The sequence below is a fragment of the Puntigrus tetrazona genome, chromosome 11 (assembly GCF_018831695.1).
Source record: "Puntigrus tetrazona isolate hp1 chromosome 11, ASM1883169v1, whole genome shotgun sequence".
Taxonomy (NCBI): Eukaryota; Metazoa; Chordata; class Actinopteri; order Cypriniformes; family Cyprinidae; genus Puntigrus; species Puntigrus tetrazona.
Genome location: NC_056709.1, coordinates 19,218,982 through 19,241,954, shown reverse-complemented (window position 1 = coordinate 19,241,954; position 22,973 = coordinate 19,218,982). Strand labels below are relative to the sequence as shown.

The following is a 22,973-nucleotide window of genomic DNA, read 5'->3' as shown; positions in this document are numbered from 1 at the left end:
AATCTTATACAATGGCTTGGAAATCCACCACGTATAAATTTTATATGAAATCTCAAGGCCAATTATCAGTCTGAGCACTTTTTGCCCTGCCACTGTACATTTCAGACAGATTACTTTTTTCATTTTTCAAGCATAAAGCATCAGACGTTGCTCTTGGTATGTTTAATGATTATAAATCTTTGATAATCATTATACATTTGTCCATCTTTGTTGCAGTTAAAAGCAGTTTGAAAAATGTCAGTCAATTGAGCCAATGGAAAACAGTTTCTTATTTTTCTACAGTTATGCAATGCTCAAAAATGTTTCTTTACATCCTTGAATTCCCTGAATTTTATTTTGGTGCAGGTTATTACAAGAAATAAATGAGTGTTATGGAATATCATTAGCTGTCATTAACTGAGTAATGTAAGCATGAATGAGCTAAACTGTTTCCATTACAGACCGTTATACGATGTATGTAAGCATTTAAGGCAGCTTTTAGAGTGAAAGACTAGCGGTGTAAGCCCAACCCATGATGCAAAATAGGTGGTTTTCTTCTCTCCATAGTGCACTGATGTAAGATGTGCCTGAGATACTACTGACGGTGCAGATTACTGACAGTTAGCACGTAATGGAGGGTCTTTGGATAAAAAGACAAAGGAATGTACAATGTGCCTCCTGAACTCATTTGAGCAGTAAAACATTCATTCTGTGGAAAGCCTGAAACTGAGATCATTTTCCTCTTATGATTATTGACTGTGTGTGTGTGTGTGTGTGTATGTGAGATTTAGACTGGGTTCTGTAAGTCAACTGACCATTTACCAATAGAGTTTGTTTATAATGATTCATTCCTGTACCACTCTTTTATCTAGACTGTCACAACTCTGAGAAGGCATATTATGACTTATTTAGATGATCATGCACAGCTATACAGCTGGCCTGTTTTGATTAGGGTCTGTAACTGACTTATGTTTTAGCTAAATTAACTTTTTCATATCTGGCTAAATACAGCGCTGGTGCATACAGAAAAAGGGTAAGCTTCACATACATAGGAGACACTTTAATTAAAGGGATTGTCCACCAAAAAAATTACAATTTTGTCATTATTTATTAATCAATATTAAGCTTTTCCAAATCTCTCTCTCTCTCTTCCGTGGAACAAAAAATGAATAGATGTGATTTATTTTACACTTTGTGGCAACTATTACCAACATTCTATCGTTTACATTTTTAAAAGGGATAGTTAAAAATCTAAAAAGCTAAAAAAGCTAAAAATGACCATTTCTGTCACTATTTACGTCTGTTGTTCCAAACCTGGATCATTCTTATGTTAAACACAAAAGAAGATATTATGAATAATGCATTTAACCAAAGCCATTTACTGAGAAAGCCTATGTCTACTTTCGAAAACTCAAGAGAAACAATGAGCATCGGGATGTCTGGTTGAGATCTGGCCACATTTATTCTTGCTTTCCAATGAGACAAACAGTGCTTACATGTTGTTAGTACACAGACTACACCTTGCCCCATGACGAGGTTTGAATTGGTGATGCATTTGGGGCAGAGGTTAGGAGCTTTGATGGGAAGGCTAAAAAGGGATTTATGAAAACATACGTTATTCATACAGGTGTCTTTTCTTCCTCTTCTCTTATGACACTTGAAAGTATTTGCATATTGATAGATTCATGTTCACCCATTAAATATGAAACTGTCTAAAGAATACCAGCTTCTTAGTTATAATTCACCCATTTAAAGGCCTTTCTAATGTATTATCTAGATTCCTGAGCTAAATTTTAACAACTGTTATTCTCAGTATACGGCATTTCGGATTTCTTGTGATTTAACATTAGTTGCATAGGTTTTACATAAGTTAAATTGATGTAAAGTCCCACATTTCACGACTAAGAGAGTTTCTGTTAAGCAATTGGTAGTTTCAGCTAATAATTTATCTAAAATCATTCCAAAGCCCATTGACTTGTAATATTGGGAAGTTACAAAGGCTGTAAATTTGATATTCATCCAAATGATTTTATTAATCAAAAGATTGTGCTGATGAACTGATTACACTTCCTTATTAATCAGGTTTAATCACTCCCTTATTAATCCTTATTAGTCTTGCACCATGAAAACATTAATCATTTCTGTTTCTGGTGATTTTTATCACTACATGTATACTACTTTGGACCATATTTTAATAGATTTTTGACATAGATATGAACTGTTGCAAATACAATTTTTTTGATGCAAATAAAAGTTTATTTTTTGGTTCATAAGGGTCACTGCCTTTGTTTCTGTCTTTACTGTCTTTAAAGGAAGTTGCTCAACACACCATTCTGCAGCAGTTTCAGTTTCAAATTTTTTTCTTGAGTTTAACTGTTTAAGGTGTCAAAGCCACTGTTCTCATGAGCGCTCCGTAGTGACGCATTTGAAACGTCTGCTACAAGACGGCTTGTCGATCGGCACGTAAAGCGGAGCTTATGGCTCGTGCCTTTGCGGGCACTGGTACCCACATGACAGGTTATGTTCCAAAACAAAACAGCGTGCGTCTGCTGAAGCGTATATATGTATGTTTTGCTGCATAAAAGCTCCTCCCTTCCTGTCTCTGGAACAAAATGTGCATGACTTTTTTATCTAGAGACAATATCAAGAAATCTTAAATCTTAATATGCGGAGTTGCAAGTTTGTTTTATATATATATATATATATATATATATATATATATATATATATATATATATATATATATATATAATTATTGTTTTTAAGCAATGCATGTTAAATGCAAATATTAAAATGCAAATAATAAAACATTTAGGATCAGTAATATTTGTATCATGAGTAATGCAGTAGTTTTGAGAAACATTATTACACTTCAAAGGTCCCATATTGTCATATTTTTCACGTCTAATAAGTGAGGTCTAGGGGCTACGCAACTACCATATAAGTTTCAAAATGGTCAATCCACAGTAAACTACAGTCTGCATAAAATAGCTGTGATTTAAAAAAAAAAATTTTGTAAAAAATATGACGTCAGATCACCGCCTTCAGTCGTCACCCGAGCACCGCCCACCGTCCATGACGTTACTGACCGACAGAACGGACCGTGGAAAAGGTTAACTAGAAGAAACCAGATCACTCCGAAGATCTGACAGGATTGTTACAGTGAGGTGAATCACATCTGACCTGTAAGTTATAGTAAAGACAAACTCACAGTGTCTATCTAGTCGTAATGAAGGTGTATACATTGTCGGCAGGCAGCCATTTTTACAGCTACGTTATTATTCCAGCTGCAACTACTCACTAGTCCTGCTTATCACAACCATGCATATACAAATACACGATTATATATAAATTGCCAGTTTGTTGTTTTACACACATCCACACAGACATTATTTCATAAACGACGTAGTCATGAGATGCAATAAAACTTCAGGCGCGCCCACAACATCAAAATGCAATACTTTATTGAACCTTTTCTTATAAGAAGTGTGCAAACTCGAGCATTTTTGATGACCGTTTCTGTCCAGTCTGCTCTTTTAACCACAGCTGCCGAACAGAAAACAAACTTAATTAACCAAGATGTCGGGAGAGAGTAAATGCCAAAATAACAAACCAAACAATCTAACTTAACTACGTGGTTTTGGAAACTCAAAATAACGTCATTGTAACCACACTTTAGATTTACGTTTCTCTGCTGCTTTATAGTCGTATGCTTTGTGAGTCGGAAGTCACATTGCCTCTAATTCCCATCAGCTGTGATGAATAGGTGAGAGACAGAGAGAGCAAAAGGGAGGAGAGAAACCCAATAATGACGCAGTATACAGAATGACGTCAGATGACGTCACAGCACCTAAAATAGGACCTTTACAATATGAATACTTAAATAAATAGTTATGTATTATATGATGGCAAAACTGATATTTCAGCAGTCATTCCTCTAGTTTCACATGAAAGAAGAAATCATTCTAATATGCTGATTTAGTGCTCACGAAAATGTTCAACAGTACATTTATTTGAAATAAAATGGATTTTCTGTTATTTTAGGTTAATTTAATTTATTCCTTTTGAATTAAAAAAGAGTATTAGATGCTTAAAAAAACAAATCCACTCAATCCACTCTGATATTTTGGCGCAAATTTATCTTTTGCTTGGTCATTGTAATGTGAAGTGAGATAATATATGACCTATAGACTATATTAAATACACTTCCAGTGAGGATAAATATGGTTTGTTCAACCACAGTGTGTTTTGTGACATCAGTTATTGGTTGCTGAAAGCATGAATCCATCAAAATAGAATCATTTATAGCCTAACCTCAATAATTTTGCGTCTTGTTAACTTACTGTGGTTCATGGTAGTATCGGTTCATTTTAATGATTTTGTTTCGATGATATTCTTGTTTTGGATCTGTTGAATTTCAGTTTGAAGTCTAGTGTCAAATCTGGAAGTGTTGTAGCCGAAACATCATATTTGATCTTCAACAACACAATTGTCAACATTTCTTATGTAAAACAGTGAATGATTCAACAGATGAGTTTGTGTTTGTGACCTCTTGTTTAATTTAACAAAATATTTTGAGTGACAGCTACCCAAAATAGATTTCATTTGAGGAAGTGGTCTTAAGAAACAGTTTTTCCATATCATGTGGACAGTCATGGATGCATATAATATCATGTCATGTTGTGTCATGAAACATAAATTGTTGACTGTAGTAGTGCGTGGACACTATTCTGGGTTTGAAAGGTCATTCGATTGACAGTCGTGAGCTGCCTCAGGTGCTTAGCGTGCAACTTTGCTCATAGTCCTGGGAAGTTTTAGAGGAAGTGTGTTAAGTGTGCTGTGTAGGTTCTTTCCCATTTGGTTAAGAGTGACCTACTGTACTGTACGTTTGGTATTGACCATGCAAAACAGATCTTTTGAAACTATAGAAATTTTAAACTATGTTGCATATTTTTATTACGTTTTGGGTGAACCTGGCAGCTGGAGCGTATAGTTCATCTAACAGTTAAGGGGAACGATACATTTCTCAAGAGCAATGTCTGAAATTAAGGGCAAATTACCTTAATATGGAGACCTTTTTGCTGATAGCATGCATAATAATAATAATAATAATAATAATAATAATAATAATAATAAGAAGAAGAAGAAGAAGAAGAAAAAACAGTAATAAGTAGATTAAAAAGTTTGTCAAGAGCAATTTTAAGTTGGTTTGAGAAAGCTGGACCAAAATGCAAAGAAGTTTAATAATTTATTGAGTTTAACAAGTTTTTAGTTTAAAGGTTGTTTTTTTTTAAGTTTGAAAGTTTTCAGTCTTAAGTAGTTTTAACAGTCAGAGATAGATAGATAGACAGATAGATAGAAATAGTCAAATGAAGGATAGATAGATAGATAGATAGATAGATAGATAGATAGATAGATAGATAGATAGATAGATAGATAGATAACACAACTGTTTAGAGTTATAGGTTCATAGGTTCACCACACATTCATATTAGAACTATGTATTTATCTCGCATCCTTCACATGTCTGGGACAGAGGACACCTCCTTTAGATATTCAGCTGCAGTAAACCCACTTCCACTTATCATCATATTGATCAAAACCCAACACTGTTAAAGATCCACAAAATTGGCCTAATATCTTTTCACACAATACATAGCGGCGTGTTGTACTCTGCTGTACTCAGACACATGTAGACACATTTAGAGACTTTGAAGATGTTCCTCACTGCAGCACACAAGATCCTGGTATCCCTGTGTCTTTTGTTCTGCAGCGAGGGACTATGCTGAGATTTTGGAGTAATGCCTTGATCACAGTAATGCACTGCTGCTGTACAATATGGTCAGTAAAAAGGAATAGTTTACATTGTGGTTTAAAAAAAAAGTTATTTTAAGCAGTTGAGATGCAAACACAATCTGAATCCACTGCTCATAGAGAAGTTTTGTTACTTTATTTGCTTTTAACAGTTAATTACAAATTCTTATATATTTTAATAATACCTGTCTCTGCAAGTATTGTTGCAGGGACCTATGTTGTTTAATGAGTGAAGATACTGCTTGTAACTAGTTTTTTACTTTTAACGCATCGCTGACTGTTTACTTATCTTTATTGAGTTTGAGTTTGTCACTTTTTTTAGGCTATTTTTTTGTTATTGTAATTTAAAATCATATTGAATAACCTTTTCTGATGTGAATAAAATAGCCTCGACCGTCTGCTTACTGAAGAACTTTGTGCTCTCCCGTTGGATTTGTGTGTGTGTTTGTGAGATAAAGGGGGGAAGCAGATAAAGGGACGGTATTCTTAATACAGTAAATGACTTGCTCTATGTAGCGCTTTGCTTAGCGTGCTTTGCTTGCTGTTATTTTTGGTGTAATTTTATGTGTCAATTGATCAGCAAGATCTGAAACGCAGGAAATTTCCTGTTATGCTGAGCTGGTTTCAGTGAATTCACTAATGTTTTTTTTTTTTTTTTTTTAAAGCTGTTATGAAAGTGATTCATAAAATATAAGCCATGTCAGCTATGCAGTGCACGTTATTTAGTACCAGTAATCGGCTATTTCGAATGGAATAATTCGTTTTGTCACTGGAAAGCTTTGAAATATTTGAATGCTGCGAGTGTATAAAAGTCTCCATGACGTTTAAGTTGTCCCCTCTCCTACAGCGCCAAATTATCTCGGTTTTATATTGCACTTTCACATATTTGTTGAAACGAAACTGTATCTCGCTCTTGCATATAAGATTACAGTGTCGTCATCCATGGGTTAGTTATCTTTAATGTTGTTTAGTGAATGGTTAATCTTTCAAATTATACACAGATTTGTCAGTGTTACAGCAACAAAAACAATTGTGTGTCAAACGGGGAGTCTACAGATCTTATTAGCTAGAAATTATAATATTAATTGTAATATTAAATGTGTTCTTTAAGCAGAATGTATTTCTTTGTGCTTGATCGTTTCACAATTAGGTGAAATGTTTTATTATTTCCACCGGTAAGCAGTTTGCATTAGTAAATATAGAAACGCAATATTAAATTGGTTTTATTATACTTTCTTCCTTTCATTTAGCAATATTTAGTGTTAATATGACATCCCACAAGCAAATATCTTTTTTTTTTTTTTATTTTTTTTTTACGTTTGACATGGCTACTGGCCACTAGATGTCAGTCAGGATGCTCGTTGGAAGTATGCAAGGTGCCAGGCTGAATTAGGAATAGCATGCTACTCTTATTTAGCTTCCAGCATGCCCATGACCCTACAGAGAATCAGCGGTTTGGAAAATGGTTGCGTGGATCAATAGTCAAGTGGTATTGGGAATTTAACAGAAGAGTTGTGTCATTCAATTTCTTTCTCCTTCTTACCGCCGTTGTTGCTTTCTATCAAGAATTAAATTAGAATTTGACGTGGTATGACGCATTGGTTCCTCGCTATCTTCTTGTTTGATATGAATGGTCGTGATAAAGTTACCTAAAGTGAAATTATAAATGCGGTTTGTGTTTCTGTAGGTCTGTCAGAAAACAGCATGCAGAAACAGCATGCGTCATCTCTTAACATCAGGACGTTTCCTTTAGCATAAACATGACAAACATATACGGTTACTTATGTTTACAGTTATGATGCAAAACTCTTCATATGAAGCGTCAGTTCTTAAGTGATTTCCTATAATGGCTTACAATTAATCCGAATCGATTTTGTGGTGAAACAGGTGACTCATAACAGCTGAAATATATCTTTATTTTATAAATGATGTGTTTTTATAAAGACATTTACGTTTAGACATTTAGCAGACAGCGAGAAATGAGGACAATAGAACAATAGGACAATCAAAATCAACATAAGAGCAATATGCAAGTGTTAAGACAAATCTTAGGTAGCATAACACAATACACGTAGTAAGGTTTTTTTTTATATATAATAAATAAAAAGAAAACTAGGAAAAGAATAGAGCGCGGTAGTTAGGGGCCTTGACAATTGAATAATAAATAAAAGAAAAGCAGATATAATACAAAAAGAGTAGAGAAGCTAGTGTTAAGAAAACAAGCAGTCTGTAAAAGAATAGAGCTAGGCTAAAGCATTTTTTTACAGAATAGAATTTGAATAGTGAGTGTTAGAGACAAATAAAGATGAGAGAGATATGTTTTTAGCTGATTCTCAACAAAACCTGACAACAATAGAATGGAAATCACAGATACCAAACTGACCGCAAAGGTCTACTTTGCAGCATGACATTTATACGTCATGCAAATATGCTAAGAAATACGCCAAAATATTACATTATAAATAAATTACTGTCACATAAACTCTATGGAAAGCGAAAACTTTTAGAAACTGCTTTTAAGGTAGTAAAGGTTATTTATTCTATTAATCTACGCAGCTGAACTATAATAAAGACCTGGCTCTCATTAAGGGTGCTGCTGGAAGCTTTCTATCCATTCAAGTAGTGAATCCAGCTCTCCGATGGCCTTTACTGCTCCCGATGACTGATCAAGCTGAAAAATAAAACAAAAAACTTACATTTTCTGATTTGTTCTGTTTGTGGGGAAAAAGTCTGTACATTTGGTGGAATGCGTGTTATAAAAGATAATAGGTGATGTCAGATTAAATTAAAAAAATTAACAACCTCACACGGAAGATGATAATTTCATGAATGGTGGGTGTTAGAAGTCTTTGTTGGTTATCATGCCTCTTACCTTGTCATATGTGGTTTGAATTGTTGTGATTTTTAGCGTGGCATCTTCCCCACACTCACAGTGCGCATTAGAGTGCTTTTGAAAAGACAGAAACCGCGACATGATCAGATTAGTCTGCTAAAAGCTTTCTCTATTCCTTTACTTACATCTGCCCCTAATCCTTCACCAGTATTCTATATTAAACGTAGCTCGATTTCATTTACAGTTGCTTACTGATGTATAGGTTATCAAAAACTTTCACGTCTGTTTATTCGCAGACGGGTATACAGGCCGGTAAAATGAAAACAATAGGAAAAGTCCCAAATATTGCAGCCTACAAATTTTTTATGACTCAGCAGGATCAGGATCTTTGACCTTGACCTTTTGTAAAAAAAAGATTTGCGAGTTACGACAGCATTTGGGACTTTTCCCATTTTTTTTCCAGTCTTACAGTCTGTAATTAGCGGTGTTACATACACACGCTCGCAGGTCCTTGGAGATGCTGAGGAAGGAGTTGGCCAGAACACTGGTGGTTCTGCGATGTAGGGAATGACTGCTGGTGTAGTTGATAAAAACTTTATCCATGTAGAAGTGAAGGAGCTTCCTGAGAAAACAGCAGCTTTCTGTAGCCTAATAATAGGGAAGACGCATAAATCATGATAGTCTGCGTACATATGGTACCGAGGTTTTGATGCTACAAGTCCTACAAAAAAACCCCAAAAAAAACAAATCTGTTTTTAAAAAAAAATGTTACCTGTAAACTGTGCATCATATCTTTTCTGAGTAACCTGATTCCCTTTTGATCATCTCCAGAAATCTGTCAAAACACGAGATATTATCAGATTGCATAACATAACCTCAAACCGCAGATGCAATAGAATAAGGCCACCTCAAAAATGGCGTTGATTACAAATACATGTTTTGCTCCATTTTTGCCAAAGATATGATTAATCAACTTGACTAAGAGCTGAAGACATTGGCAGGAGTTTCCAGGGGTTGACTGAGTTGTTGCTCTTTTTTTCCTTTGTCATGCTTAAAATCATTGGCATGTTGAACCCAAAACCGAAACATGAAAAAGCATGTCTTGTCACATGCTGTTCTTTTGATTTGGGCTCGCAGAGGTCTAGAAGAACTTAAAATAAGTCTATAACCTGTTGGTTGACATGTCAAACCTGTCAAGTAATCCCATTGACGTCATCACCAATGACGTTGTTTTCACGGTGGGAAATTGACTCGCTGCATTTATACATTTTTAGCATGCATCAAACCACCAGCAAATATTCGAACACAAGTCAATGCTGAAGATAATGCATGCCTGTAACCGTGCTTACCATGCTTTGCCGGATGTGTTGGAAGTGGTGCCTGAGTTCTTGAGTGTGTATGTTTACTTTACAACTGCCCAGGTGAAGCCCCCGACCCTGAGCTGCGTCCCATAGACCGCACAGCGTGGTGCATACAAACACGCTATATATGACGAACTTGTCCTTCATCATGCCACTGACAGTTCAGCCTGAGATAAAAAGAAAGGACAGCCAACCGTAAGCATATTATGTCCTACACGAATGTAAAAATGATAAAATGCATATGCTATTACCTGGTGAGGTTGGAGGTCCAGGTGTTTTTCTTTTCACAGGATGATGTGCACCTCTGCATGGTGATGGCAGGTGCTCTTATAGAGGGACAGGAGGGGAATTTCGACAGGTATTCCTTGATTTTCTTCTACCTCCCATTACAGTAAAAGGAAGTGCGTGTCTTTGCCAGATTATTAATTCATCACTATGGGAATTGGCGTGAAGGGATGTAGGACTTCCGTCCAAACAATTAGTACATAATCTTACTATACCTGTAGTGCATGTTATACTGTGTAGTTATGCAATATAGTTTATTTAAAAAATTTTATGCTTACAAAGGCTGCATTTATTCGATCAAAAATCGAGTAGGCTAACATTGTGAAGTACTTCTGTGATGACAAAGCTAAATTTAAATAAGCCTTCCATTCTTCAGTATCACGTGATCTGTTAGAAATCATTCTAAAATGCTATTACTAATTATGACCAAGCAGTTACACTTTATATTTTTATGGAATTCTTCTTTTTTCTCTTCTTCGGGATTCTTTGAGGAATGATATGTCAATTATTTTGGGGCAATTTAAAGCCCAATAAACATTAATTTCCTTCAAAATATATTTTATCCACTCCACTTTTGATGTTATTTTGTCTGGACTTATTATTATTTAATGATTAATTATTGTATTTCAATTTTAAGAAAGAAAGACCGCACACTGCTTTTACTTTACTCATCATTTCACCATTTGCTTATTCTTTATGTAGCAGCCTTCATTTAAAAAGCAGACACTTACCACAGGGACAGTCCCCCAGGGGCCTTCTTGGTGATAAGGGGCTCGTGTTCGTCATATCACTTCTGAAATTTAAACCTAGGACATTTACTACTAGCTTTAGCTTTACCAGCATCTCTAAATCATTGCATGTGTCTAAATCATTGCATCTGATTTAAAAAAAAACTGGCTGAAAAATCAGAGTTTCCTTTTCAATCATGCGTCTTTTTTTAACCTTTCGGCGCAGCTCACATGAACCGTTGCGTACATAAAATTTCCTTTAGCGGGCGAAAAAGTGTCATGTTATAAATGATTGTGTTATGACCCAATGTTTGTTTACTGGTTATTTCATAATCAAATGACAAGAAACTTTAGAAGTATGTGGTCCAGTACAATGCTATTTCTGCAACTGTTAGCCCAACATTGACAGGAAATTGACAACACTGAGGCCTTTCTTGCTCTGTTTCCTGATGCTGCAGGCATTTCTTTTTGTCCTTCCTAACAACTGTTGCACTGAATGCTTGCCAATAAAATCAGTAATGCAGCAATACAGGTAGCTGTGTGTGGAAACACTTCTTTGCTCAGCAAGGAAACAAATTACATGAAATACTTACGAAATACGGAATTCATTTGCAGTCAGTGAGCAGGAAGAGTATACACTAATAAAACATTTGTAATTTATATTGCCGGATAAATGGTTTATGGTGTTGAATGTAACATGATTTAAGTGGTTCACTTTGTGATACCTGTCCTGACTATGCATATATTGGTTATTTTTTGTATAGTAACTGCACACTATGAATCATTAAGTAAGCATTAGTAAACTTGCAGAATAGTTTATAAAGCATTGTCCCAACAATAATAGTCATTAGTAAGCAGATTATAAATACATAAATGTCTTGTTCTTGATTTTTTAGGCATATTTATTAGATTTAAAGAACATAATGACACCGTACGTATACTTGAATTTGATTGTTTTCTATGAAACTGCAGTGGATTATTTTCAATTTTTTCAATCATTTCAAGTTTTTTTTTGCATCTTGAAAAAATATGTTTGTGGTCTGTATCCTTCTGTGCTGTGTTTAACTTTTCTGTTTGGAAGATAAATGCTTTACAAGCGTTAAACAGTCCTCGCAAAAATAGACGGCTGGCGACTACTAAATGTTTTATAACTACCTGACTTAATCATGAATTACAGCAGGAAGAATTTTTTTACAAAATTTACCAATGTACATATTAATTATTAATCATTTACCTGCGCTTTCTAAATGATCTTACGAACCACTGACAGCTCCTAAATAACTGGTTTGTAAATAACGTAATTCATTGTTAAGTATGAAAATACAATTATTAAACATTATAGATGCGCTCAAGAACAAAGCATTTATAGCTGTATTAAAAAATAGCTTATTAATGTTGGAACAGTGTTTTATAAAGGGTCATTTGACTATTTACTAATGCTTAACTAATGATTTATGGTCTTTATGCTGTTATTATAAAGTGTTACAGCGTACATAATTTAATTATTGATAATAAACTCAATTTAGTTTACATTACTCAATATAATGTACAATGTTCCCACAAGGTGTCACTATAAACATACTAGAAAAATGTGCCAGGTAAACTTGGCTTTGGAAAAGGGAGGAAAAAAGTCGTTTCTTTTTAAAATGTTCGCTAAAAGATTCTTTTAAATAACCTAAAAAGTTTTTTTTGTACTGTGGCATCTTCGTTTTTAAGAATGCATAGCAAATTGTACACTAAATCTGCTTATTTTCTAGTTTTATTGTTGTATTCTGTGTCGTGTTATGTGAAGTGTTCTTTTTTTAAAGCATGTTGAAATGGAAGATTTTATTATATACATATTTATTTATATATAATACTGACACAAGATAAAGGCAGGACTACACAGTACCTTAAAAACACAGGTACATTAAGGACATTTTCAACTACACAGTAGTTACGTTATTCCCCCACTTATCATTTAGTTTCATTGTATTTTAGTCTACACCATAGACCAGTATATTTCTCCGTTGTAACTACGCTGGTGGTCTGCCACACTACGTCCATTAATGTACCTTTATTTTTAGGGTTTAATTAATTCCACTCAGCCACATAGCTGATGCTTCTGTTTTGTGTAATCACATAGAAACGTTTAATGCAGAATACTCATGCTCAGTTGTATTCAAGGCAGGAAATTCAATAAATATGATGCATTGAAGGATTTTAGGTTACACAATGAAACATTCCTGAACATAAAGGGGAAAAATTGCATTGTTTAAAAATGTATTCTTTACTTGTATCTCCGGTACTGTTTGATTCAATCAGTACTGTCAAGTAGACAGGAAGGCCTGGTTGTGCACAGGCATTTATGAATCTGTTCGTCACTCAAACAATCTTACATTACTATAGCATAAAGGTGTCTGAAGCACATGATAATATCTGAGGGGACGGTAGGACTCAAGTGATTGCCGTCCAGACGCAGGTATCTCAGTTTGGGCGCACCGTTCTCATCATGAAGGTTGAAAGAGTTAGAAGGACAGATCTCAGTGCCGTTTAAACCTGCAAAGATAAGCAGATGTGTTATTGCGGAGAAGACATTCTTTGGAACAGTAACAAATAATGAAGTACGTACTCTCAATGTTATTGTGGTTGAGGTGAAGTTGCTCCAGCTCGATGTTGAACGGGGGAATCGTGCTCAGCTTGTTATGGGACAAATGCAAATCCAAAAGCGAGCTCACGTTGAATACCATCTTTGGAAGACCTTTGTCGCTAAGCTGGTTGTAGTTAAGTCTCACAAAGGCCAGGTGTGTGAAATGCTTGAAGTAATCCTGTGGAATCTCCTCGATGTTATTTCTGTCCAAGAAGAGTTGGAAGAGGCTCTTGGGAATATTCGCGGGCATCTTCCTGAGGATGTTGTGGGCCAGGTTGAGCTGAATCAGGTTCTTCAGATCTTTGAAGATGTTCTTGCCCAAGCTGCTGTCGCTGATCCTGTTGTTATGCAGATCCAGAAGTGCGAGATGTTCCATCTTACTGAATGCTCCAGAAGGGATCTTCGATATTTGGTTGCGGCTGAGTCTAAGCTGCTCCAGACCGCCCGGCAAGTCGTCAGGCACCTCCTTTAGCTCGTTTCTCTCCATATAAAGGTAAAGGAGGTTCGGAAGCTTCTCAAACGCGTTTTTCTCTACTGAACGGATGCGGTTATTTCCGAGATTTATCCACTTAAGCTCAGTGCAGTTTTTAAAGGGGTCTGCGGTGACTTGGTCAATGTAGTTGTTCTGTAGGTATAGGTAGTGTGTGCGGAACGGGATGACCGGGACTTTCCGGAGGTTGCGGTTTTCACAGTACAAGGCATTTGGGTAAGATGGTGGACAGAAGCACTCTCTGGGGCAGTCTGGGAATTCAGAGGGAGGGCCTATGATCGGAGGGGGAAAGTCTGTGGGTTCCTGGGGCTCGGGTTCAGATTTTGGGGCAGGAGGCGAAGGTTTCCTGGGAGCAGGAGGTTTCCTGGTTGTAGATGGACGGACAGGCTTTGGTTTTTGTCTTCGCTGGCCACAGACATCCGTGATCAGAAGAAGGACAAGAAGAGAGCAGTATGCAAGCCCAGCTTTCATGGTCCTGAATAGAGAAGCAGCAAGAAATATTTATCCTGTGCTAATCAGTTCTTTCATAATTACTTTTTTAAATGATCAAAACACTGAAACAAGTAGTTAAAAAAAAAACGCAATTTATTTGAATTAGGCTTTATTTTCTTTATAGAAGATGGTAAGTAACAAGTCAGTTCAATTGCGGATTTGTAGCACTTTTTTTTTTTTCAAACATCACTGAGCTCTACAGGAGACGTGTCATGTTTCTTGGATTCTGTTTCTTTTTGCATGACAGAGCTACAGACAATCTTTGCTTTCATCTTTGTCAAAGCATGCGGTCATGTATTCTTCCAGTTTGGCTGGATTATTACGACTTCTACAGACCATGAAAAAAAGCAGCTCTGGATTTACAGGTTTTTCTGCACAGGCCTCTGATAAAGAGTCTATTGTGCAATGTAAGACCTAGGAAAGAGTGAGTCCTAATGAGGGAAACAGGCTAAACACCCAGGGGAGCTTAGAGGAAACCAGTGGCTGGAACAGTTGCAGCGTTACTATGCTATCTGCACCTCTGTGTGTCAGTTTTGCTCAACAAAACCCACGGTTTAATTGCTGATTGCTGGAACAACAGATGCATTACATAATTCTCAGAGGATTAATAAGTATAAATCTAGATCAAACGGAGTAGCCAACCAACTTCGCCAGAAATTTTTTTAGGAAGTTTGTCATTACTTTATCATTTAGTTTGCAGAAAGAAAAAAGTGTAAAAATGAGCCATGTTACTTGATTTTTTTATTATTATTATTTATGCATATAACATATATTTCAAAACTCTTTATATTAATAACGTCTCCCATTAGGTCAAAAATGAGAGACGGATTCTTTATCTGTTTCTTAACTCTTACAGTATGTGATAACAATGACTGCTACCAAAGCTTAAATTATTCAACAACAGTTTTGTTGGACTTGAACTTCAATCAAATTTAAAAAAGCAAATAATTTTATATTTTACAATTTTATGCCACATCTCTTTTGGATTTATGTGTGAATTAAAGAAAAAAATGAGAAAGAAAAATAATAATAATTGGCTTTTTTTACTTTGGAGTCGCATGTCTTTTGGATCATTATCTTGATTACCTGAGTGTGCTTCAGCTTCCATTTTTAGAGAAGTGCCCAGATGTTCTCTTCAGGAATGTTGTGATACAAAGCAGAATTCATGGCTTTTTTCAGAGTCCTCATGATTTCATAAGTGATTTTAAACCACACTTAGAAATATTTTGGCAGATCCACTGCCGGGAAGTGATCTCAAGTTGAAGATTATTGTTCTTACTATGGTTCAGTGGAAAGAAATGGTTTTGTAAAATAAACAGACTGATGAATTTTTTCTGCCCTGAGCTTCCATCAGGAATTTCCTTTGATCGCTCTTTTATACTGCGCTTGTGAAAAACATTATGCTGGAAACTTGAACTATATTAATCGGGGTTGATTTGTTTGGGTTAATAAACCAATGGGTTAAAACAGATGCCTGCAGATGTTTACATTGTGAGGCATGTTTACACTGGGTTATGGTAATTTAATATTAGATTTGATTTGATTAGATGGGTCAAACCCTAAAAACATCCCTGCTCAACCGTATTGATTAGCCTAGATGGTTAATCTCACTGGAGAAATTGGATATTTTATATGTTCTATGCAGAGACTCACACTCAACACATCACAAAACAAGGAGCAGTGCATCGGGTCTGATGCATGATCACAGACAGATGTTTGGCTGAAAGCGCCTGGCTGGGTGTCAGCTGCGTGGTCATGGACAGCGTGCAGCAGGGCTCAGGCCTTGAGAGAAAGGAAACCTGGGAAAGTGTTGATTTGTTTATTTCTATATCGCATGCCTGCTTTAGGTGGGGCGCAAATGAGAGCGTGATCCCATCTGGGCTTTGAGGAAAGCTGATTTATTCAGAAATGCTGATTGACAAAGCTAAATTATATTTGTGACCATATAAGGAGATTTAGGTCATTACTAGGCATAAGACAAATGCATAATAACAAAAACATGTTATGAGTCAGCCCTGGCAAGACTCAAAATAGGAGGGAACTGTTGAGTTTTAGATTTGGTTGAAAGATGTTGTAAAAGACAAAAGAGGTCTCTGGGATGTATTAATTCTGAACCAAGAGAATAATGGTTTTTGCCTAGAAATGGATCAGACTAGAAACATTACAGGTCTGCTAGCTATGTTTGATATGATTAATAAAAATGTAGGAGAAAATCAATGAAAAAGCTTCTCCTGGCATATCAGGTGCAAGACTGATGAAGGTAACAGAATCCCAATATCCAGACTCTGCTATAAACTGTTGGGTATTTTCATCATTTTGTTTTCTGCTGATTTCTCAAAATGTACACACTTTGATAGATCAGACAACAGGATAGACCTGGACAGGTTGAAATACAGATATTCTGTCTTTAATTTATTTATTTATTGCATGTATATTTTTAGATTCAATTTCAAATTTGTGGTTGAATCGTTTTTCTACCTGTTTTAGCACTGCAATCCACTGTGTTAATGCTAAATAGCCCTAAGAAGTAGGTGCAAGAGTACCGTAAAGTAATGAGCGAGCAGCCAAAGTAATCATGCCATTATTTTTATAAGCTTTAACTAAATTGAATAAATGACGCTTGGCTAGAGAAAGCAGACTTTAGGACTGAGGCAATAGCTAAAGTCGTGTGCCATTTCTTGCCAGCATCCATGGATTTCCTGATTGTTTTGTATGCATTTATGTTGCATGTCTCATTTGAGATTTATGGCTGTTTTGAAGAAACAAAGGGTTTCTTACCTGTTGCTGGTTCCTGCCCTCGTTTAATGAATCCTCTTGCTGTCACTTCACTCTCACACAGTTCTGCTCTCCCACCTTGCTTTCTCCTCCTCTCTCACTCTGTTTCTTTCCCCCTGTTTCCTCCGTACTTCCCCTGTTCTCCTCTGCTAAGCAGGCTGCCTATTGGGTCGTTCCCTCTTTTCCTTCTGGAGGTCAACAATTCTGTCTCCCTGCCCCGCCTTCAGGGAAAGTGCCTCAAATTAAATTGAAACGTCCATCCCTAAACACTGGGATCTGTTCTTTCCTGCTGCACACACTGATGCATGTAAATGGGTGTGTATTGAGGACTGCAGGGCCAGTGGGACAGGGTGGAGATCAGTGCAGAAAGCATGGGGTCAGAATTCTTTCCAGCTCCGTCCTCTGGCCGATCACGTGGATCCTTGGGATACTTCATCAAAATCATGTGCTTTTTATTTAGTTTTGAACCACAGAGTACTGGATAGTTTCCTATTTTTTGCTTTTTGCATACTTGGGTGGTGTATGCCTGATTTTCTCTGAAGTTATAAAAAGTCTCATCACATGATCTCCCTTATTTGGGATCGTCTGACTGTGATTCTCAGTGCTCTAGGTTTTAGGTAACCTCTCTCACAGTTACTTTTTCTCTCTTTCTTGTGCTTTCGGGCCTTGTGCAGAGAGCTGCAGCTGCAGGGCAATGGTGACGAGATGTGAAAAACATAGTTTTTATTCCCATCGAAACCTATTTATCTCCTTCACTCACAATTGCACATTCACACTGTGAGGTCAGACTCATGCTTATATTTTATACCCAAAAGGACTTCAACATCTGGAGGACCAACATCTGCTATATATGCTGTTTAGTGCTGTCAGTTGCAGGTTTTAAAATGACTGTTTAGTGTGTTCTTCCTCTGAGATCGCTGGCAATGTCCCTATTTGCACATCTGGACTAAATGAGAATCATACATTCGTGGGCTGTAATTGTGGTGAGCTACATTCAAGGATTGATTGGAGCTCTTAAACAGCTCAGAGACCTACCAGCCCATTTCAACCCACCACAAATACCCCCCCAACACACACACATACACAAACACACATTAGCTATCACACTCACTCAATCATATAATTAATATAATAATAAAAAGTTAACATACTATTATGAGAAATAATTTGTCACACTTTGTGATACAAAGAAGCTATGAAATGGCAATTATGGTAAAATGACAAGACATTAAGTCACAATTATGATGAAAAAGATTGCAATGTGAAATATAAAGGTGCAATGATAAGAAAAAGTCAGTTGTGAGGTATAAAGTTACACTATAAGATGCATTATGAAGCACAATTGTGATATACTGTATAAAGTATAAAGATAAAATCAAAAATATTTCACGATTATAAGGTATAAAGTCAAACTAGGATGATAAGTCCCAATGACAATAAAAATCACACTTGCAGTTATAAGGAAAAAGTGTGAGTCACATTATGAAAAAAATACATAATTACGTTATAAGATAAAAAGTCACACTTTTTGAGATATGAGACATTTTTTCATGAGATACTTTTTGAGATATAAAATGATATATTTTTTCCCACTGTATATTGATGTTTTTTTTTACATTTAAATGTAGTGTTTTTAAATAAAATAATTTATGTGTAATATTGTCAAAAAACAGGACATTTCTACAGAAATCAGAGAAAGTATTCCAGTTCAATGATTTTTAGATAAAATGAGTTGCATTTTTGAGTTGTTGAAATGAGTTGTTTTTTTGTCGTTTTTGTTGAAGTACTGTGAGAGATCTTAGGGATGCTGTGAGATCTTAGGGATGTTAGGGAGTAGCCCCTTTATTTTTAATCTCAGTATTAAAACTAATTTAGGTCAGATTTTGTGTATTGCGCAGCAATACATCTCTGCCAAGACTATATTGTAATGCCAGTACCATTATCATCTAGGGAAAACCCAAAGTTTGTTGTTAATTAAAAAGTAAAAGGCTGGAAAGGTTGTAAGTTGAGTACCCTTTTGGCAAGGAAATGTCTTCCTTCCTCATACAACTTAAATTTATTTGCACATCAAGCTTAATTGCATGTTTTAAGATTTATTGCCAATAGCTTAATGATTTGGCACAGAGTGAAAACAACCAAGGTTAGTCAAAAATGTGGTGCAGTGTTGAACTGACCACGAGCATCTAAAGCAAATTCACTCACATTGTTCTTCTAATTTTGCTAAGGTAAGAAGTATTTCATCCGGCATGTGCTTGACAGATGATTGTGTGTGTCTTATGTGTGCAGTATTGCCATCTGGGCTGATTTTATTGTGTGCTTACACACATTCACAGACAGACACAAATGATTGACAGATGTGCAGGCTCAAATATGTGCACAGTATGTGTGAGCAATGCAATCACTGGGGTGCAGACTTTGATTTCTGTATTGACAAAAAATGCATATAATTTTTTTATGTAATTGTATTACATCCCCATTAACAAACCAAACATTACACCTTGTAGATTTGCCACCCAGAACAAAATTTGGGATCAGAAGCAGATGCTTAGCGATGTGTCATAAACAGTTCACCACCCAGCTTTTTCCTCTAGTTTTCAATTAATGTTGTGCCACTGGTAATGCAGTTGTGGCCACCGTAAGCATTTTGATGATGGTGGTGGTCTGGTTGATGTAATCGGACTGAGATTCATTGGGATCCTTGCTTACCAAGCTCTTTCTGCCACCCGGAGGGCCTGACACCAATAACAACCACAATTTGCCAAACCCCCTAGGTAGAGTATGTGAACTCAGCAAATCTCCTACTGTAAGTAATCGCACCTGAAGGGTTTTTCTGGGAAGTCAGCCAAGTAAATGAAGCTAGAGCTCATTACCTGATCCATTCATAGCTGAATGTGTGAAAACAAAGCAGGGTCAGGGCATGTAGATTTGGCATATGTTATAAAGGGTAAACTGAATTTAAAGATTATTATGCGGCAGGTCGTATTGGAGCTGACTGGCATTAATATGCTCTGTGGATATGGCCGAAGACCTCCGTCCGATGCCTGTGGTCTTCGGGCCCTCAGATGACACTGCATTACTCGTCAGCATGATTCTGTCAATGACATTACTACATGGCGCTTTGTCCTCCGGGCTAATAAGGAGGGAGACCTTCCAGTGTTTTATTGATGTTCAGTTCAAAGGCCAGCATCGCTGATGCTATGGGGGTGCATAAATACATACGGTATGGGTAGCTTGTATGTTTTGTAAGGTACTATGAATGCTGAAAGGTATATAAATGTTTTAGAGCAACATGTGATCCTCCAGATGATGTCTGTTTCAGCGAAGGCCTTGTGTATTTCTGCAGGACAATTCAAAACCACATACTGTAGCTATTACAAAAGCATGGCTTTATAGCAGAAAGGTGCTGAATTGGCCTGTCTACAGTCCACATCTTTCACCTAAAGAACACATTTGGCGCATCATTAAAGGAAAATATTTTAAAGGTGACCACAAACCCTTCAGCAGCTGGTAACCTATATCAGGCAAGAATGAGACCAAAACTACGGAAACTCAAATCCTCGATGCCCTGACATCTTTAAACCGTTTTAAAAAGAAGAGGAGATTTGAAATGAGTTCATTTTGTGCATAAAATTATCATATTTTATGTTTTGTTATCTATATTTTATTGTGAATACATTTTTTTTATTGTCCCAACATTTCAGAATTTCTGGCTGTAATAATAATAATGAGAAGAAGAATATTTTTCTTTGTATCTTTGTTCAATGCTTATTTCTGTGGGTTCTTCCTCATTCCTTCAGTAGGTGGCAATAAAACATTGCCACAATTAATGTGTAGTTAGTATTGTAGCCAACTGGCATAAAGATGCTCTGCCACTTTAAGTGTCATAATAATATATTTAAGTCATATAATAATATATAAGTCATAATAATATATAATAATAAAATAATAATATTTTTGTATCTCTGTTCAGTGACTATTTCTGTGGGTTACATCTTTTCTCCAGTGGCTGGTGACAAAACACTGTATTTAAATAAATCACTGAATCATTCACTGAACCAGTTTGTTTAAACACACTGATTCATGCATGAACCAAACATGATTGAGTAACTGAAGCCGTCACTCTACCCTTTCATTCAAAAACACTTCAATTTAAGAACTTCATCAAGACTGAAAGATGTAGCAGTCTTCTACGGCTGTTTAAAACTCTTTAGTTTTAGTAAAAACTGACTAAATAATGTGCCTAAAATGTAAGTTTGCTTTGTTTTCTGCCTTTTGTGATTTATTCCTTTTTGTATAATGCTACTGTGTTACCTACGAATAACCTTGTAACACAACTACCTAACAAACAAACAAACGCATCCAAACATTTTGAATAGCTTTATTTAAAACATGTGTTTGATTGTTTCTTGTGTTAATTGAACGTTTACTTTGAACTGATTTTGTTGATGTACCTTTTTCCACGATATCCTTTGGTCCAGATGCATTTGATGAATGAACTGGTTTGATGGATGTGCATCGTTTCGTATGTTATTTATAGTTATTTGGATAACTAAAGAAGGCATGTTTTAATGGGCCTGAATGCCCTCATAGGCAGTTCTGACAACCACTGCTACAATATGCTCCAGTTGGACCCTTATTTCTGAGGTCCGTTGTGGGACCACCTCTTCTTTCATAGGTAATATGAATCTGTCTTTTGGCTTACTAATGACTTTACCACAACACAGCTGTATATTATTTCATTTCCCATTATTCTGTCTGGCTATGTTTAGGGTGGTGTATGTAAATATTTTTTTAACCTTTTAGCAATAAAAAAAATGCACACACGCACACACACATATATATGAATCACATTCAAAATATATATATATATATTTTTTTTGTTTACATATGTGAGTGTACTGTGTATTATGTATATATAAATACATATACATTTAACAAAAAATGTTGTGTTTATATATATATATGCATATTAACATATTATATAAAATATAATATTTGATATATATATATATATATATATATATATATATATATATATATATATATATATATAGTATATTTTATACACGTAATAAACACAGTACACATACATATTGTATATTACATAAACAACAACTTTTATTTAGGATAGAATTAATAATGATTAATCATTTGACAGCTGTATGAATGATAAAAATTTTTCACGTTCTTTGTGCTGTTATTGCTCTGCTAATGGGGAATACGAAGTCCACACCAGGCTGATCCTCGACTGCTTTTCTGCACTAGAAAAAATATCTTCCTAGATCCCAGAGTGAGTTACGGCATCTTGAATCCATGGCCCATTAACTCACAGTCTTTTAGAAGAGGAGTCGTTCTGTAGATCGGTAGAACGGTATGTTTTGGGGGAGAACCAGCACAAGTGTGACAAAATGACATAGTTTGAGAATGATCTGTATTACTTATACTTAATTCCACTGGACCGGTAAGATTGAGCTCTTGCGCTTTAGATGTTGTGGTTGACTTCACTCTCTTCTATGTCTACTGGGTCGTAAGTACTTTGTCCTAAAAACAAAAATTCAGCCTCGATTGCACAAACATAAAAGCGTGC

The 22,973-nt window shown here is 35.9% G+C and overlaps 3 protein-coding genes across 11 annotated transcripts in view; 1 reads left to right on the top strand and 2 right to left on the bottom strand.

The window, feature by feature from the left end:
• fmoda (fibromodulin a) overlaps nt 1–22,973 on the top strand; it is a 45,273-nt gene that overhangs the window by 1,331 nt on the left and 20,969 nt on the right. The window lies entirely within an intron of this gene.
• Nucleotides 7,701–10,315, bottom strand: il19l (interleukin 19 like). Its single transcript, XM_043252367.1, has 6 exons — nt 10,239–10,315; nt 9,976–10,154; nt 9,399–9,461; nt 9,122–9,274; nt 8,666–8,740; nt 7,701–8,464 (listed from the first exon to the last, which is right to left on the bottom strand). The coding sequence occupies exons 2-6, from the start codon at nt 10,135–10,137 to the stop codon at nt 8,378–8,380; spliced, it is 540 nt and encodes a 179-aa protein (XP_043108302.1). The 5' UTR covers nt 10,138–10,154; nt 10,239–10,315; the 3' UTR covers nt 7,701–8,377.
• On the bottom strand, nt 12,826–17,673 carry LOC122354220 (proline/arginine-rich end leucine-rich repeat protein). Its single transcript, XM_043252354.1, has 3 exons — nt 17,390–17,673; nt 13,612–14,594; nt 12,826–13,538 (listed from the first exon to the last, which is right to left on the bottom strand). Exons 2-3 carry the CDS (start codon nt 14,588–14,590, stop codon nt 13,375–13,377), a joined length of 1,143 nt encoding a protein of 380 aa, XP_043108289.1. The 5' UTR covers nt 14,591–14,594; nt 17,390–17,673; the 3' UTR covers nt 12,826–13,374.

What these genes read in the sequence shown, in the direction of transcription:
- il19l (XM_043252367.1), bottom strand. Translation starts at nt 10,137, where the DNA reads ATGATGAAGGACAAGTTCGTCATATATAGCGTGTTTGTATGCACCACG. An exon ending in ATATGATGCACAGTTTACAG is followed by an intron (nt 9,275 to 9,398) that starts GTAACATTTTTT and finishes CCCTATTATTAG; the next exon opens with GCTACAGAAAGCTGCTGTTT. An exon ending in CCAAGGACCTGCGAGCGTGT is followed by an intron (nt 8,741 to 9,121) that starts GTATGTAACACC and finishes TCTTTTCAAAAG; the next exon opens with CACTCTAATGCGCACTGTGA.
- LOC122354220 (XM_043252354.1), bottom strand. Translation starts at nt 14,590, where the DNA reads ATGAAAGCTGGGCTTGCATACTGCTCTCTTCTTGTCCTTCTTCTGATC. An exon ending in CAACCACAATAACATTGAGA is followed by an intron (nt 13,539 to 13,611) that starts GTACGTACTTCA and finishes TTATCTTTGCAG; the next exon opens with GTTTAAACGGCACTGAGATC.